An 18,849-nucleotide genomic window follows, 5' to 3' on the forward strand; every position below is an offset into this window, starting at 1 on the left:
AGTCCCATACGCACCAGCACGTACCTTGAGATCCTCGGGCAGAGGTCTGTTGTCTGTTCCAGAGTCTCGACTGAAAACTAAAGGGGACAGAGCGTTTGCTGTCAGGGCCCCGAGGCTCTGGAACAGCCTGCCTGAGGAAATCAGGTCGGCTGAGTCAGTGAACTCTTTTAAGTCCCTTCTTAAAACATACTTTTATAGGAGAGCTTTTCCCGATCTTATTTGACTTTATTTTATCCCTTTTATTTTATTGTATTTTACTAATTTTATATTAAATTTTCATGCTCTTATCTTTTTTTTTTTGTATTATTCTTTACACTTGTTAAAGCACTTTGTAACTTGTTTTTGAAAAGTGCTCTACAAATAAGGATTATTATTATTATTATTATAGATGAACCGGCTGCAGGTACTGCAATGTATTTCTTCGGAAAAATGGTGTCCACAAAAAGTGCGTCTTTTTGCCAGCAACAGGCTCAGAGTGTTATACCAGAGGTTTACTAGGTATGTTTCTTGTATTCTCTCGTGCCTCGCTGAGATAAAAGCCTGGATTTCAATTAACTTTCTTCATTTAACTGAATCAGAAATAATTGTATTTACCCCCGTGGGAACCAGCACTAGCGACCTTAATAATCTCTCCACTAGCCTGGGTGCACTTTCGGACGACATTCAGAAAGAAGCCCCCAACCTTGGTGTAATTTTTGTACTTCTTTTTGATGCTCAGAGAGTGACCAAAGTGGTGAAGTCCTGCTTTGTCCAGCGGAGACAGCTAACTAAGATTGCAACATTCCTCTCCTCTGCTGACTTAGAGAAGGTCATTCTTTATTTCCTCATGTCTCGACCACGACTGTGCTCATTCAAAATGCTGCAGCCTGGCTTCAAACTCGCACTAAGAGGAGTGACGACATTACACCAATCCCCTCCACCCTTCAGGGGTAACCTGTAAGTTTTAGAATTGATATTAAGATTTTACTACTTGTTTTTAAAGCCCTGAACAGTCAGGCTCCTGCCTATATCTGTTATTTGATAACTCCCTACGAGCCAGACTGATACCAGCGATCCTCTGGCAGGGCTCTACTAATGGTTCCAAAGTCTTATCTTGTCAATAAAGGGTTACCGGGCCTTTGCTGTTCGGGCCCCTCAGCTGTGGAACTCCCTGCCTGGAGATCACAAGCAGGCAAAGAGATTGTATGGCATTTTTATAAACATTATATTATTGCTGTTGTATTCTTTAATGGTGATTTTATTGTTGATTTCTAAATTATTTTAATTAATTTATATTTTTAAGTATGTATCTTGTGAGTTTTTACTGTACAACACTTTGTAACTTGGTTTTGAAAAGTGCTCTACAAATAAAGTTATCATTATTATTATACCAGGTCTCTGACAGTATTATGGAAAGGATCCCTACAAGGGACTCCTGGTAACCACCTTTGGTTTTAACAGGAAACTGAAGTCTCGCCCTGGAATCTCATGAGAGCCGACTTGTTGCAGGAAGTCTAAACTCGAGGTTTATTGATGAGAAGCTCAGCCTCTACTTCCTGTATGACTCACCTGGTGACTGTCAGTTCACATCTGATTGGAGAAGGAGGTGGGTGCCCCCTGCTGGACATAGCCCTGACCGTACTCTGCATCCTGCAGGAGGAAACACAACAGCAGACACCATGACACACAGAAACAACGATGTACTGCAATGTACAATGTACTGAGGTACTGATGCATTAAGTCACTGTACTGCAGTACACTGAATCACTGTACTGTAGTACACTGAGTCAATGTACTAACAAGAGGTGATATGTCTTCTAGTATATTCAACCAGTCCAGATGCCCTTGATTTTAACCTTCCTTGGATGCAAATCAGGTCTTTCTCCAAGTCGTTAAACATTGTTTGTGGTTGTTTTTAAGATGTTCAGCCTCTCTGAGTGGTAGGAGGTGCATTCTGGTGTATTTTGAAATCATCACCACCCCTATGGCTGTACCTGGTTGTATCCTTGCTGGTTGTAGTCGGGTTGGTAGCCCCCCTGGTTGCTGGCGTAGGGGTCCGGTTCGTACGCCCCCTGCTGGCCGTAGGCGTCTGGTGCGGCAGGTTTCTCCTGAGGAGGTGGAGCTCGCATGAAGGGAGCGATGATGCCCGTCTCCTTAAAGACGAACCAGAGGTTTCCCACCCACAGGACTAGGTTGATGAAACCAAAAGCCTGGAAGAGGAGAGGATGAAGGAGTTTCTGTCTACTTAGGTAGACCAATATGGAACATAGCTGAGTTACCTAGCTAGTAGCCAGCCAGCAATGAACATTAGCTTACCATTAGAACTCTAAATTGTTGGTGATGTAAATTGTGCGAGACGAGAGATTGTTTCGTCCGGACTTTCAGACTTTTCAGTTTGATCCGAACCGAAATTGCAGGTGTGAAACCTCCCCCGGACCAAACAGACAAAATTTGGTCCGACAAAAAGAGGTATTTTCTAGTGTGAAAGCATTTTTTGGATGGTTCGGAAGTTTGGTGGTTCCCGTCTAAACCAGAAACAAACAAATGCACGGAGGTGCATATGTTATGCCGAAACACCGCAGACGATATAGGCCTAATGTTCGCACAACGAGGACATTTATTAGGCAAATTTAAACTAGCCTGTCTCAAAGCGTCGGTAATTGACACACTGAGATGAGAATGTGTTGCGAATTAAGTTGGTGCTGCAGCGAGTAACAGCAACAGTACATTCTCGCAACAGCATCAGTACATTCCTCATTATATTCCATCATATTTTAAATTGACAAATTTAATGGGATCTAAACATTAGTTGTCTCTCGCCAGTGATTACCGTACATATATTTTTGAGGTCCCATGCGGTCCGATGGGGCGGAAGAGGAAGGAAGGGACTCTTCATAATGATGCTTCTTGCAATCCTTCACTTTGAGGACATAATTTCCTCAAAACCTTTTGTTCATTGAATTTAACTAAATTAACTTCCTCTCTGTGCCACGGACATGGTCAGTTTGGTCGGTGGTTGGTTGAGTCGTCGGGCTTTGTGATGGTCTTACCACGGAGGTGTTGAGTCCAGACATGACCGGGTCGTGGACTTCACGGCAGCGGTTCCCCTCACTGTCACAGGCGGAGATCAGAGTGATCACTTTTTCCGGGTCAGTTGCAGTCTTCACGTCGGACAGACCTTTAGCCCAGGCCGCCGAACTCACCAGCCACATGAAGGCAAACACTCCAGTCACACCCAGGTCCTAAAAACACAGGGCGGATGAGTAACATTACCCAGAAGTCACCTGTCAGCGACGCAGCCAGCTCAGCAAACTTACGATCAGAGGGCCCTTGTTGTTCTCCTTGTACTTCTCGAAGAAGAAGACGTAGATGCTGAGAGCTGCTGTGGAGTAAAGGAAGGCGAAGACACCGATGGTGACAAAGAACTCGGCCGAGGAGGAGTAGTCACCAACCAGGAAGTAACGCTCCGTGTCTCCGCCCTTACAGGTGGGGGCATCAAAATACACCTGGTGGAGTCTGAAAGATGAAGAGGAAGGAAGTGTTTGAAATATTTGAATTTAATTTGGTTGATGTAACCCTACGTTGGGTTACATCAATCAAATTAAATTTGATGTACAGTGCGGTCTAGACCTGCTCTATATGGAAAGTGCATGAGATAACTTCTCTTATGAATTGAATTGTATTGAAATATCTCAACAGCTGTTGTGAAGCTTGGTTTTAGATAATAATGGACCTGAGGGCATGAATTGTACAGATAGCTACAGATATCTGTTCATATATATATTCATATATATGCTCCCTCTGGGTGATGTTAAACATAGGCATGGTATTACTTTCCATTTCTATGCGGATGATACACAATTATACCTACCTGTAAAGCCCCTGACCTGGACATGCTGAGTTCACTACAGGAACTTAACTTATCCCCCCCCCCAAAAAGCACATATCTCCAATGAAATGATGCCCTCTACTGGTGACTTGCTTCAACTTGTAAAGCCTGTTACAAGAAATCTTGTTTTATAGTAATTTATGAGCATCATGTTTCTAAGCTTGTCCAGTCCAGCTTTTACACACATGTACATGTTTTTTTCTCCTCACACCTTGACTATTGCAACAACCTTTACACTTGCTTTAATCAAAAAAACATAAATAGGTTACAAACTGTATAGAACTCAGCTGCTCGGCTCTTAAGGTCAAGGAAATATGATCATATGACCCCTGTTTTGCCATCTTTGCAAGGCTTTGTTTTTTAGGTAATTTTAGGACTTTGATTACTTTTAAGGCTATTCATTTTAACTCCTTGTGAACCTTTTTGTGGTCTAAGATCTTCTGGTCTATTCCTGGATCCAGACTTGGTACGGAAGGTGACAGAGCATTTGCTGTTGACCCGCCTGAAGAAATAAGCACTCAGCTCGCAGCACAGATGAGTTTGATAAAAGTTGAACCCAGTCTAAAGAGATAAGCTTCAGATGTCAGAAACGGGCTCTTCTTTTACTTCGCTTTGTTGCTCTTATCATTCCAAGCTCCGAGCAGCCACTCACATTTGACCAGTTAAATTGTTTTTTATGGCTATCATTTACCTTAAAATATAGTATATAGAAATTGGTTTAGTCCATTTCAGTCCAGACTTTGGTCACAACAAATATATTTTGTCAACAAGCTCCCAATTTCAGATTAAGTTGATGAAGATGTTTTCTTTCTTAAATAATCCAAACTTCCTTAAGTTTATCTCTCCCGTTCGTGGCCACCGAACAAGACGATGTGTTCAGAAATTTTATGCAACGTGGCAACCGTTTTTGACTTATTAAATTTAAAATCATCCCAATATACATATAGGTATATTTATGCTACATACTTCTACATACTTAATCCCCTTGTTATTTACCAATTATTTATTATAGTTTTCAGAGTGTCAAACACACAGACTCTTAGCCAGTAACAAGGGCAATATCATCTGTTCTAATACTTGTTTGATGTGTGTTTGATTACTGACAGTACAGTTCTGGTTTAAAAGGGACGGGGTTCTGGTGCACCTGCAGGCAGGCAGGTGGAGTTCTACATGCTCAACCAATTGTATTTCTCATTTGTTACATTTTGCATAACTCTGAAAATAATAATGTGCAGCTTCTTACTAAAAGTCAGTTTTAGGTATCATTATTGATTGATTGATTGAATGATTGATTGATCAGCGTTGTACCAACCTGAATGGATACTCAAACTCCACCTCTATACTCAGGTCGCTGTCTGTCCGGTTCTTACACTCCACCGCCATCCGGAACATCCCAGAATAACTGCCACAGGTGGAGAAGGCAAAGATGGCGAAGAACTGGAGGATGAAGAAGAAGAATAAGAGGCGGAGCAACAAACAAACTGTAAGTAATAATGCAAGATGTGAAACGCCGGAGTCTCCGGTCATGCTAGCAGCTCTTAGACACAGCACTGCTTTAAGCTAAATGCTAACATTAGCATGCTAACATACTCACAACGCTAACATGCTGATGTTTAGCAGTAAACACAGCATCCAGCTGAGGCTAAATCAAGGTTATTATATTATATCACACTTTTGCATTTTTATTTCTTTTTGTATTTTTGTTGTCAAGTTCAGTTTAGTTTTAATTAGGTTTTAAGCTGGTTTGGCAGTTTAGTTTTTGAAAATGCTTTGTTAGTTTAAGTTAAATTTTTATTAGTTTCAATGTTAGATTTAGTCTTTGGGATTCTACCGATTTCTCCTGACTTTGAAAAGTCATAGGATCACCAAAATATTAGTTCATTATGAGGGGAACATGAAAGTCTGAACCACATTTCATCACAATCCATCCAACAGTGTTTTCAGTCCGGACCGAAGCCCCAAAGCCCCCCTCACTTGTGTCTATGTAATGCTTTGATGCAGCTAAAGTCTCCAAACTCTTCTTATTAATTTGCAGTTTATAAAATTACCACAAACAAAATGCCTTGGGGCCCCTGAGGGTCTGGGGCTCTGATGATAATCCAGCTTTAAATAATATCAAAGGGAAAAATACTTGATTTGTTCAGGTGATTTTAAAGTAAATATTGATTTGTGACTTGATCTTTGCTGAATTATCTGCATACCTAACCAACAGAACATTCGAGCCATAATAATTATTCTACTACATTACATCGCTGTTATCCAGGAAATGTTCTGTGAATGAACCGGCACATACAAGCTTCTTTTAAGGGAAACTATTAAGATCCTTTTGAGTAGATTAGAGGGCAAGTAATCCACCAGTAAAATAAAATGTTTCTACTAAAAATGTAGGAACAACCTGACAGTGTCTTACTGTGGCTTAAATTACCTATTTTTTAAATGGGGTTCTGTTGAAGCGTAGGACGTGCTATTTTGTGAAGAAGAAAGAGTGACGCTCCTGCAGGATGATGACTCATCACCACTTCTGTCTGTAGAGACTCAGAGTCACGGCTTTAAACTGCAGCACGTCGGTGAGGAATCTAACCGACAGCCCTCACAGTGTTAGTGCCCTGCTCAGCTGCTCTACGGTACATCACCATCATCATCATCATCATCATGCTGAGCAGCCTGCTCACAGAGGACACGCACACTCTGTGAGCAGATGGTCACAGTCAGACTTTCTGTCCAATCGCAGCTTGGCACTCTGTTTGTGTGTGTGTGTGTGTTGCTAAAGGACACTTCAGCAAGAGTTTTTATGTTTGGTGAGATTTAAACCAACAGACACGAAACTGTGAACTGTGAAATTTGTGATTTGTGTTTCGTCGCCGTGAAACCGTCTGTTGTTTAGGAACATTTTCAGCGCTCTCACTGGCTGTTATGGAAACCGCCTCCTGTACCAGCAGCACTGATGTGGCCTAAATCAGAAAAATCTGCAGTATGCTTAAAATTCCTGGATGTTGTGCAGTTACTTTCTACTCCAGTGTGCATCGGACCAGTCTTCCTCGCGCACTGTTTCCCTCAATGCAAAGTGCTAAAACGGTCACAACAACCCGTCATTTTAAAAATGCAATCTTAATTTATTCAGCAAATTAAGTTACACAGCTGCATCACTGCGTCAGCAGTGGACAGGATCTGTCCTTGTTAACAAAAAATCTTTTAAATACTTTGACCTCATTATTTGGCCATGTTTAACATGAACATCCAACATTATAATATTATAGAAATGCCAGAAAAAATGAAAAAGCATAATAGGTCTCCTTTAAATGTGTCTTCATCATCAGAGTGGGCGTGGCCTGAGGACGCTGATGTTCCACCGTTTGATACATCAGTTTGGCAAACAGAGAGAACAGATGTAAGTGGAGTTATCTGTGGTGTTGGTCTCATGAACTCACCCATTCTAAGGCCTTAATGAAGCCCAGAGGAACCTTCAGCACCCGGAAGTGGCCTTGGGCCACCAACTGCAGAGAAACCGAGATAAGGCTTTGTTTTAGTTGCACGTTCAAGGTTCAGTTTTAACAGCAAAACAAGAGCTATATATTAATAATAATAATAATAATAATAATAATAATAATAATAACAAAGCACTTTTCAAAACAAAGTTACAAAGTGCTTCACAACCAGGATTAAACCAATCAGGAAACAATTAAAATAATACAGAAATGAAAAGGGATAAAATGCCAACAAAATACAAACAATATTAAAAAACAACAATAAAAAAGTATAATGAATTATTTAATGAAATTATAACAGTGTGTCAACATCAATAAAACTCTTTTTTAAGTACGCCTAATAATATAAAAGTTTTGAGAAAAGCTTTAAAATTTGTTAGTGTGTGATGTAACCCATAAAAATTAAACCACAGTATAAAAACAACACAAAAAACAAGAATAAACATTAAAGCAGCAGAGAACGTAGTAAAAACAATCAAAACAAGAGTGAAGTTAGAGGAGTGACAGTTTATTTTCATGCGAACTTTTGAAATGTCGCAAAAAAAAAAGAAAAAGCGAAATCTGTGCGTTTCCATCAGCTGGTTTGGAGCGAATAAACCAGGCTACGGCGAGCGTAGTTACGTCAGTAGTTGACAAGTAAAACAAGACATATGGGTTCCAAACCAGAAACAAAACCAGTCGCATGAGGGCCATTGATCTTAGAAAAATGGAGAGAGGTCCTCAGGAATGTGTTTCAAGCGGGCAAGTTTTTATCAGCCATGTCTCTGCACGTTATGGGAATAACAGGTGTGCCGAATTCTGCATACCTGCCGAGAATTTCCTGCACATCGTGGCTGATAACGCTCATTCGTGCTGAGAAAGCAGGTGGATGCAAATCTGGGCAGGTAGCCTTCATCAGCTGTTATTATGCATTCACCTCTTAAAGGTCCTTTTCAGATACTTTGCTCTGCACGCTGATCAAACGGGGTTATCACCGCATGTTTTTGCTGAATGCTACTTCTACTGAGTTTAATGAAATATTAACCACTCTAAACATTCAGAAAACATCCAAACTATCATTTTTTCCTAAACCAATCCTAACAGCCATTTCACAACATTAACCACATGTTTCATGTCACGTGACTTATGTAACATAGTCAAGGTCTGGTACGCCGGTTGCTGGACGGGTCAAACAACCTATTTTGTTGTTTAGGTATGAAGATGTGTTGAGTCTCTCAGATAAACAGAAAAACTCTTAGAACTTTGAAACTTTGTTGGAACCAGTATGTTTGTATATAAGTTATCTTATATTTACTCTCGCTCATGCAATCTGAAACAAGCGATATATATATATATCAAGACGTGTGCTAATGCAAGTGTGTATGTCTGTCTGCAGAAATGTACTGACAGGAAGTCTACAGCGGATGGTGTGACTGAAGGAAATGACACACGGAGCAGACAACTAAAATAACAGGAACCGAGTCCTGGCCCAGAGGAGCGACTGAGCTTAACGTACATAGTTCATGGAACAGTACTGTACAATAATGTATGTCACGTTGATCACGTTTCATGTTGCTGCTGCACCGCCTTTCCCCTTAGAGCAGCAACATGCATGTAACTAGGGAACGCCATGAATATAATAAAAAGAGAGGAAACGGAAGAGATACCTCGGTATTGGTTGGAGTTTGTAACTGAGTACATCTCTGTCCGTTCTCCTCGCGAGTAAAAAGCCATTAACTCTCTTTCTTCCTTGTGTGATATTATAGGTGTATGAACCTGACAAACTTCTTTTAGGTCTCAACCTTGCTGAAACTCTGCTTCCTTTTGCAGAGTATTGTTTTATAAAGGAACAAAAAAAGACATCTCTGCAGGATTTTATATGTCTGTAAACAGACCTGCACTCAAAAAATGTTGTTTAAAATAAGATGAATAGACGGACAGTCCTGTGTTCAAACAAACTGATCAATATTTCTGCTCAGATTTCCATCTGCTGTTTTCACAGAGTGATATTTAATATTTAGTTACCACACTGTGTTTCTGTGGATGATACCAGACTCCATTAACAAAAGCACTCAGTGACTCTGAAGAGGCCAAAATATCAAACATGTTTCATTAATGAATTTATGACTTTAAATAATTAATAGTCCAATAAAATGAATCTGAATAATAATAATAATAAATAATAATAATAAATTATAAAAAAAAAATTCTTGCCCTTTTGCCCCAAATATTACTATTATTATTTGTCAGGTTCTTAGAGCTGAAAATATATGAAAATATTTTATAAAATAATTAATAAAAGATAAGATAAAACATGATTAAGACATGATTAATGGGAGAGGAAAGAAGAAATGTTATGATACACAAACCCATTATTCGGTTTTTGGACTTTTGTCTAATCTAATCTGGAACCTTTAACTTAACCTTTGTTAATGCACTGTATGTATAAAAGCGTATCATGTGTTTTAATAAAAAATCTTAATCTGGACACTAGCTAGTAACTAATGCTGTCAGATAAATGTTGTACAGTAAAAAGTACAATACTCTCCTCCTCTGAGGTTGGGTGGAGGAAAAGTAGAAAGTAGCATAAAAGGTTCAATTTTAAGATATAGGCCTTTGGTATTTTTCTTTATACTTCTTCTGCACTCAGGGGGAAATATTTTACAGGTACAGTTAGTGGTTACTTTTTAGGTTAATATTTTACAAAACAAAAGATGATCAGTTATAAAATATACTGAATAAAATACCAAGCAGTATTTAATTAACTGTGGCCTTGAAATGTGATGTTAAAGATCAATGAGTAATAATGATCAAATAATAAAATATTTATGATACTGTAGCACTTCGAAAGGGGAGTCTGCATAAATAAGTACTTCTACTTTGATACTTTAAGTACATTTAGCTGATAATACTACTTAAAGTATGAAAGTTGCAATGACACACAGCAGATGTACTGAATGAACTGTAATCATATTATTGCTAAAATACATGAAAATATTTTAATGTCATGTAAACACACTTTAGGTATATGAATGTAATGACTTTCCATATTAACAGTCTGTATGATGAAACTTAAAAAGAGTTTTGTAAAATAATACATACTACCACATGATAAAGAGTATTACAGTAATATTATATAAATCTAGGGTAATAGATCCATAAAGACAGAAGGTAAAAAATTATATTTGATATGATATGAATATTATTTAAAATACATATTACTGAGACCGCCCAGAAGGATAAACATATCTTTAACAATAACAAACATATTATAACGACTGAAACAAGGGGAAATATGGTTAGATAAAGAATTAGGCCGATTATTTAACACTAATATTACTATCATATTATACTAATAGTACTCTGAAATTGCACTAATGTAAATGCCATGTACTGTAATGTAGTATGTCTGTAATACTATACCAATGTTACTGGAATACTGTACTAATATTATTGTAATAGTACTGTCAAATCATAATAATAGTACTGTATTGCAATATTGCTGTAATATTATAGTAATGTTACTGAAATATTGTAGGGTACTAATTTTACTGTAATATTATACTAATAGGCTATCACTGTAATATACAAATATTACTGTAGTATTTAATAGGCCTAACTGTAATATTGTAGGCTACTAATATTAGTGTAATAGTATGGTAAAAGTACTATATTATTATACTAATAGTGCTGTAATAGTTTAGTGATAGTAGTCTACTGTCATATTATACTAATATTACTGTAATATTGTACCAATAGTAGCCTACTGTAGTATTATAGTAGTTGTACTTTTATTAGGCCTATAGGCTACTAATAGTAGCCTACAGTAATAATATACAAATAGGATATTACATATATATAGATATATGGGCCTAACTAGGCTATCTTATGGAGTATTTGATGAATATTGCGGTGCACACTGGGTGTTTTTCCTGGTGGACTCCATCTTACAGCAGCTGAGGGGGGAGGAGCAGGTGAACCGGGTGAAACCGGGTTATAGGCTAACAGAGTTAAGAAACACGGGAGCAGGTCGGAACCGGTTAGAACATGTAGAAACAGAACCAGCTAGACCCGCAACAACAACATCAGCAGCAGCAGCAGCATCGAGCGGAGAGGAAACCCCTCCTCCTCCTCCTCCTCCTCCTCCCCCGGCTGCCATTTTACACTCACACACACAGTTTCAGGAGGAATATCATTTCATCACGGAGCTGCTGAAATATTGATGTTTACGGACAGTTTGTGTTTTTTAATTTCGGTTCTCCTGCAGACAGCGTGCAGGGCTGAAACCCCCACAAACAGGGCTGCGCCTCCCGCAGAAAACCTCCCGCATAGTGCGCCTCAAAAACATCTGCCAGCCGCCAGACCCCCCCCCCCCCCCCCCCCCCCCCCCCCCCCCCCCCCCCCCCCCCCCCCCCCCCCCCCCCAGTACCCCGCACACTCCATATGATCAATATCTTTAATTATCAGTCAGATATCACAGACTCAGGATGGCGACAGAAGCAAACGCAGCGTCCTAAAATTTCTGTAAAATAATTCATCATCAAGAAATAAAATCACATAAATCCTCCAGATTTCTGATATTTTCACGCTAATTTTCACATTTTGTCTGGGATTATGAGTAAAGTCTGTAATATAAATGTAAATCCTGTATCTTCGTGCCGCCGTGATGCGGCCCGAGACGGAGCCGCTTCACCGGGACACAGATACAAACATGAATCCCCGGCGGGCCGCCCCGAAACACGACACGAACACACCCCGAGCACCGAGCGCGACAGACCCGGACACAGACATGATGAACACACGAAGAAGAATAAAAAGGAATTAAACGTGCATGTTGAGAGTTTGTACCTGATTTACGACGTCCATCCTGCCGCCTGTCGAGAGGAGAGAGAGGAGATGGAGGGAGGAGAGGAGGGAGTAAGAGGAGGGATGGAGGAAGAGGAGGGAGGGAGGAAGAGGAGGGAGGCCGTTTCTCTGTCCACGTCATTTATTTTTTTTTTATTCTATTTATTTGTATTCAGAGGAGATTAATTCAACATACAGGCAGGATGAGAGGAGGTGAAAGGGTTAATGATGCGTTCACGCTGTAAAATGTTTTTACTGTATTAGTGATGATTAAACATTAATAACCTGCTGTTTCTATGTGTTTGTGTCTTCAGGAAGGGGGGGGTAACTGCATCATAGTGGTAGTAGGAGGTGTTGACGTATGAGGATGATGAGGATGATTTGTAAATATTGTTTATCACGTGATGTATGAATTTTCTGTATTACATATTATATTCATTTATCATTTACTGATGCATTCACTCGTGATTGTTAATAAAAGATATGTGCCTGGGCCTGTGAGTACCCCCCTCACATTTTTGTAAATATTTGATTATATATTTTTATATTTTCATGTGACAACACTGAAGAAATGACCCTTTGCTACGATGTAAAGTAGTGAGTAAATCTGCTAAATATATCAAAATAACACATCACACAGCCATTAATGTCTAAACTGCTGGAAACAAAACAGTTTTGTGAGATACTGTATAAGTGTGTAGTATGCAGTGATGGACAAAGTATTCAGATACTTTACTTCAGTAAAAGTACTAATACCTCACTGTAGAAATACGTCTGAGTATAATCAGGAAATTGCACTTAAAGTATTAAAGCAGTAAAATGTAGTACTTTTACACTTCTTCTTCCTCATTAATGTAAAGCAGGATGTTTCTGCTGCAGCTCATTCTGAGCTGTTTAGTTTCAGACGGCATTTCTGCATTAGTCAATTATCTGAATTCTGAAAATAGTGAAAAATGCATCACAGTTACCCAGAACCCAAAGTGACGCCTTCACAACACTTGTTCTGTCTAACGAACAAAAAAACCCTCTACATTATTACAAACAAATTAAAATAATTAAAAGGAAAAGCAGCAAATCTTCACATCTGTAGAACCATCAAATGATTTTACATGAAAAATGTCTTACACCATCAAAGTTGTTGATCTCACTTTCAGTCTTTTATAAACTGTTGGAGTTTAATAAATAACTAAACGTCATATTTTTTAAACTCTTCAGTGTTTGTGTGTGAAAATCTGTACGGTAACGGAAGCTGTCAGATAAATGTAGTCAAGTGAAAAGTACAAGATCTCCCTCTGAGATGGAGTAGAAGGGGAAAGTGGCATGAAAAGAAAATATTCAAGTAAAGTATAAGTACCTCTAATTTGTACATAAGTACTTCAGTAACTGGTCTGAGGCCTTCTGTTTTGTCAGGATTAAATTGGAGGAAGTTATCTGACAGCTGGTCAGTGATCATACAGCCAGCTCTGATGTACGGAGCGATGTCTGCTGACCAGAGGGGAAACAGAGCATGTTAGCTTATGCTATGCTAACTTGTTTCATAGTAAAGTTCAGCTGATGCTGATTCCTGGAATCAAGTAACAGAACTTACCAGGTAATCTTCTTTTTTGTCCGGTCTGTTTAAATATGACGAACAGGGTAAAAATATTCATCATATTACAACAGTGGTTCTCAAAGTGGGGTCCAGGGACCTCCAGGGGTCCTTGACGTGAGGTGCAGGATGTTCCCACCAAAAAGGGGAATCATTGATTTTCACTATTATTTCATTCTTATAACAAAATTACTATTTGGTTCATGGGTTTCATAAACTTTCTTTAAGGGAGAGGGGTCCGTGGTCTAATTTGTGCCAGTTTAGGCACAAATGACGTGAAAAGTTTGAGAGCCACTGTAATACAACAGGGTTGTAAAATGAGATGCATTTTGTATTCATTCACAAAAATGATAAAATATTATTTTCCATGGTGCGGTGCTGAGGATGAATCTGGAGCTGCTCTGGTGGTGCGGCAGCAGAAACTCTGTATCTCCTCCCAGAATGCAGCAGGGTGAATGGGCTGTGGCTGGGTGGGTTCTGTCCTTTAGGATCGTTTGGGCTCTGCAGACCCCGCACTGATGCACGGGGGACCGATGATCCTCTTTCTTGATTTAAATTATCTTTTAAACTGACAAACATCACGTCTGTAATTCAGGACACAATTTAAACAGGATCTAAACATTAGTCATCTGTCGTCAAAAATATTTTTTCTGAGGGGCTTAGACTCTAAAGCCAACCCGTTCTCACTCATAAGTTGTCATATATGGGTCAAGACCCGTTTAACAGAAATGTAATGATAAATAGTGCATTAAATTGTTATAATGAGTACTGGTAGAGTTGGTGGACAGGATTGGAGAGAATAATGCACGTTGAGCATTAATATTTTTGAAGTCTATTTATTAACATTTTTCTGACAAAATAGCTTTAAAATGTTCAGTGGAAGATTTGTTTAAATGTTAAATTAAGATATAAGACAGTTTTCTCCAGCAGAGTCCTGACGGTGAGAATTATTCAGCTGCAGTTAGATTCATGTAGAGAGAAAAAACAGTGAAATGAAGAGATGAGTTTCATGAGGTTTACTTTTAAATATTTGAACTGTTAATGCTTAGCAACAATGACTATTCAATACATCATTTTCCAAAACACATCATATCACCTGATAGTAAAGAATTTAATATAAATGACATATTGAACTGAATCACAACAAACGACTTCAGTTCACTTTTCTGCAGCCCCTCAAACAAAACATGAAAGAACAGGAAGAGTTCCTGACGCTGCTGCAGAGAAACCAGCTTCAGGCCGTCCAGATGTTGAACCTCAGTAATTACAGTCTTCACTCCTCTGAACACCCACAGCTGCACACCTGTCTGTCCAGCTGCTGAAGTCTGCGGATGATGCCACATCATTCGATCTTCCCTCCCTCCAGGCCCTGCACACCTCCAGGACCCGCACGCCTCCAGGACCCGCACGCCTCCAGGACCCGCACCCCTTCAGGACCCGCAGTCCTTCAGGACCCGCACTCCTTCAGGACCTGCACGCCTCCAGGACCTGCAACCCTCCAGGAACTGCAACCCTCCAGGACCTGCACCCCTTCAGGACCTGCACGCCTCCAGGACCTGCAATCCTCCAGAGACTGCACCTCTCCAGGAGAACCTGTACGCTTCCAGAACCTGCACGCCTCCAGGACCTGCACTCCTTCAGAACCTGCAGTCCTTCAGGACCTGCACGCCTCAAGGACCTGCAACCCTCCAGGAACTGCACCTCTCCAGGACCTGCACCCTTTCAGGACCTGCACGCCTCCAGAACCTGCACGACTCTTGGACCTGCACCCCTTCAGGACGACCTGTATGCTTCCAGAACCTGCACTCCTCCAGGACCTGCACCTCTCCAGGAGGACCTGTACGCTTCCAGGACCTGCACCTCTCCAGGAGAACCTGTACGCTTCCAGGATCTGTATGATTCCAGGACCTGCACCTCTCCAGGAGGACCTGTATGCTTCCAGAACCTGCACCCCTTCAGGACCTGCACGCCTCCAGAACCTGCACGACTCCAGGACCTGCACGACTCCAGGACCTGCACCCCTTCAGGACCTGCACGCCTCCAGGACCTGCACCTCTCCAGGACCTGCACCCCTTCAGGACCTGTACACTTCCAGAACCTGCACGCCTCCAGGACCTGCAACCCTCCAGGAGGACCTGTATGCTTCCAGAACCTGCACCCCTCCAGAACCTGCACGACTCCAGGAGGACCTGTATGCTTCCATAACCTGCACTCCTCCAGGATCTGCACCCCTCCAGGACCTTCACCCCCATCAGCCCCTGCCTATTCTATATTTATATACAAGGGTGTGAGTTTGCGTTGAAACGTGTCGATGCACAACAATAGATTCAACAAAAACAAGACGAGAAGATTTTAACACTATTGAAGAAAGCTTAATTTTCTGCACTAATTTATGTTGGAAATGTTCTTATTTATGTAAAGGGAAACAGCAGGTGACAATTCAGAAACAAGAAAATAAGGCAGCTTGTGTTTTTTGTTACTTTTTTGGACGATGCACATTTTTTTCTTTGATATTTAAATTGCATCTTTTGTTATTGTACATATAAACTGTTGTCAAAGCATTTTCATTTGTTATTCAACATTTCTTGTTGCTATTTTTCATAACATTTTTAACAAATGCTTTCAGTGGCGGGGAAGTGTTCTCACAGTCCCCGGTGTAAATGACACCTATATTTATATATTTATACAAATCCTCTCCCCCTGTAATATCTGTAGTGATGAACATGCAAATAACTGTCACATTGTTTTTTCTTTACACATAGTTCTATTATTCTATTATAACTTGCATGTCTGTTTATTCTATATTAATGCATTAATTATATCAACTGGATGCTTACATCTGTTTCTAGAGTCACCACAGACTACTATGTGTAAAATACGACTTGTCATTAAAGCTCTTTCTGATCGTTCAGGTCAGAGTGAAGCTGCTGCAGTGACTCCAGTCAGTCAGTAGAGGGCGCAGAGAGCAGCTCAGACTGAGGCTGACGGAGATCAGTCTCCACGTCAACTCTGTGAGTTTGTCTTTAACTGTCGGTGCTGTGAGAGCGACACAAACTAAACTCAGCTGCCAAAACCTCAGTGAAAGAAGTGATGTCTGGATGGTTTGAAAGTGCGGTGAGAGGGAAAACACAGGTTTTATTTTCAGGTGAACTGACCCTTTAAAGCTGCATTCATTGAGTTTGTTTTTGTCACTATAGAGAACGTCAGGTGAAGCTGACACACACCTGTGTGGTCTGGCAGTCAATGGAGTCGTGTTTGTGTCCATGTGATGAAGGTAAATCCAATAATCTCTCTCTTTTAGTTGTTTTTGTTCTCCAAAACTCACACACACATATTTACAGTACTGTGCAAATGTTTTAGGCAGGTGTGGAAAAATGCTTCAGAATGCTTTCAAATAGACATATTAATAGATTATATTTATTGATTAACAAAATGCAAAGTGAGCAAACAGAAGAAAAATCAGTTCAATATACACTGTGACCATTGAACCGTTGAAAAATATCTCCACGTTTTTGTGGATAAGATTGCCGACTGGAGTAAGCATGTCTCCACAGTACATGTCTCCACAGCGGCTTCACAGCGGTTCAATCCCGGCTCCCCGAGGCTGCACGTCGAAGTGTCCTTGGGCAAGATACTGAACCCCGAATTGCCCCTGGCGGCTGTTCCGCTGGTGTATGAATGTGTGTGAATGTTAGTTTCTGTTTGAGCACTTAGGCTCAGTGTGTGAATGGTGAATACAGATGTAGTGTAAAAGCGCTTTGAGTAGTCGAAAAGACTAGAAAGGCGGAGCATTTACCTGTGAACATTCAGGGGTGGACACTGACACTGTGGACTCCAACAGGTATCTTGGTTTCCAGGTCAACAATAAACTGCACTGTGAAGACATTGTTAACATCCCTCTACAAGAACGACCAGAAGAGACTGTTCCTGCTCAAGAGACTAAGGTCTTTTGGAGTGCAGGGTAGACTCCTGAGGACCTTTTATGACTCTGTTGGCGTCAGCCATCTGCTTTGGTGTGGTATTCTGGAGTAACACCACCACAACGGCGGACGGGAAGAAACTAAACAAACTGATTAAGAAGGCTGGTTCTGTCCTGGGATACTCGCTCGAGCCAGAAGAGGTGGTGGGAGAGAGGAGGGTGAGACCTTGTGCCACCCCCTTCATGAGACACAAACATCACTGAGCAGCTCCTTCAGTGGCAGGCTGATACATACGCACTGTGTGAAGGAGAGATTCAGAAGATCTTTTTTTACTGCTGCCGTGAGACTATAATCAGCACTGTTAAGCAGTAACCACAACTCAGAGACTGAGTGAAAATCAGTGCACAATGTCACTTTGCATTGTTAAAATATTGGAATTTGTTTTTTTATCTGTTTTAAAGTCTACAGGATAAGGTGATGTTGAATTGTTTTATAGTTGTAAAAATTTATTTTTCTTAATTTTAGTATTGTATAATATAAGTCTTATTTTTGATATTGTTGGTATTATGTTTAAAGTCACTTATAACTTGACTTTATTCCATGCTATCCACTTGCTGCTGTAATGTTTGAAATTTCTCACCTTATCTTATGTCAGTGCACAGCACTTTGGTCAACCTGGTTGTTTGTAAATGTGCTTTAGAAAAGAAGTTGGATTGGAGTTGCACTCACGTTTAAAAACAGGTCCTACTGTGATTACCACTTATCATCCAACATACAAGGAACGATTGACTCTTCTACCCCAATACCGTGTGAAAGGCATTTTGCTGAGTTTGAAAAGTAGCTGTCAGAAGTGGGATTCGAACCCACGCCTCCAGAGGAGACTGCGACCTGAACGCAGCGCCTTAGACCGCTCGGCCATCCTGACTGCGCAACCTCGTGTACAGTAGAACCTTTGCTATATCATGACAGAGTGCATACGACACGATACAATACACTATGCCATGACACAAAAGCTGAATAATGACAACAATCTAGATAGTAGCAGAGCGACATATAACAACAACACATAACATCACATGAAGCAATTACAGTTTTCTGTGAACAAGTTGGTGATTTTGCCTTTAAAAGTGGCAGTGTTGACTAGAGTGGAGAGTTTTGTTTTTT

At 40.4% G+C, this 18,849-nt stretch overlaps 1 protein-coding gene and 1 non-coding gene across 2 annotated transcripts in view; both read right to left on the minus strand.

Moving 5' to 3' along the window:
- Positions 1–12,271, minus strand: part of LOC123975550 (synaptophysin-like) — a 13,310-nt gene extending 1,039 nt beyond the window's left edge. The window contains exons 1-7 of the mRNA XM_046057116.1: positions 12,181–12,271; positions 7,297–7,362; positions 5,181–5,305; positions 3,297–3,495; positions 3,030–3,221; positions 1,974–2,189; positions 1,549–1,629 (exon numbers count right to left, since the gene is read on the minus strand). Coding sequence (XP_045913072.1) covers positions 1,564–1,629; positions 1,974–2,189; positions 3,030–3,221; positions 3,297–3,495; positions 5,181–5,305; positions 7,297–7,362; positions 12,181–12,198 — 882 coding nt within the window. The 5' untranslated portion in view covers positions 12,199–12,271 and the 3' untranslated portion in view covers positions 1,549–1,563. The remainder of the gene's footprint in view (positions 1–1,548; positions 1,630–1,973; positions 2,190–3,029; positions 3,222–3,296; positions 3,496–5,180; positions 5,306–7,296; positions 7,363–12,180) is intronic.
- A 6,256-nt stretch (positions 12,272–18,527) lies between these two features.
- Positions 18,528–18,610, minus strand: trnal-cag. The gene has a single exon. It is a non-coding gene; the product is annotated as a tRNA-Leu (tRNA).
- Between the last annotated feature and the right edge of the window lie 239 nt (positions 18,611–18,849).

This window comes from Micropterus dolomieu, linkage group LG08, assembly GCF_021292245.1.
Source record: "Micropterus dolomieu isolate WLL.071019.BEF.003 ecotype Adirondacks linkage group LG08, ASM2129224v1, whole genome shotgun sequence".
Lineage (NCBI taxonomy): Eukaryota > Metazoa > Chordata > Actinopteri > Centrarchiformes > Centrarchidae > Micropterus > Micropterus dolomieu.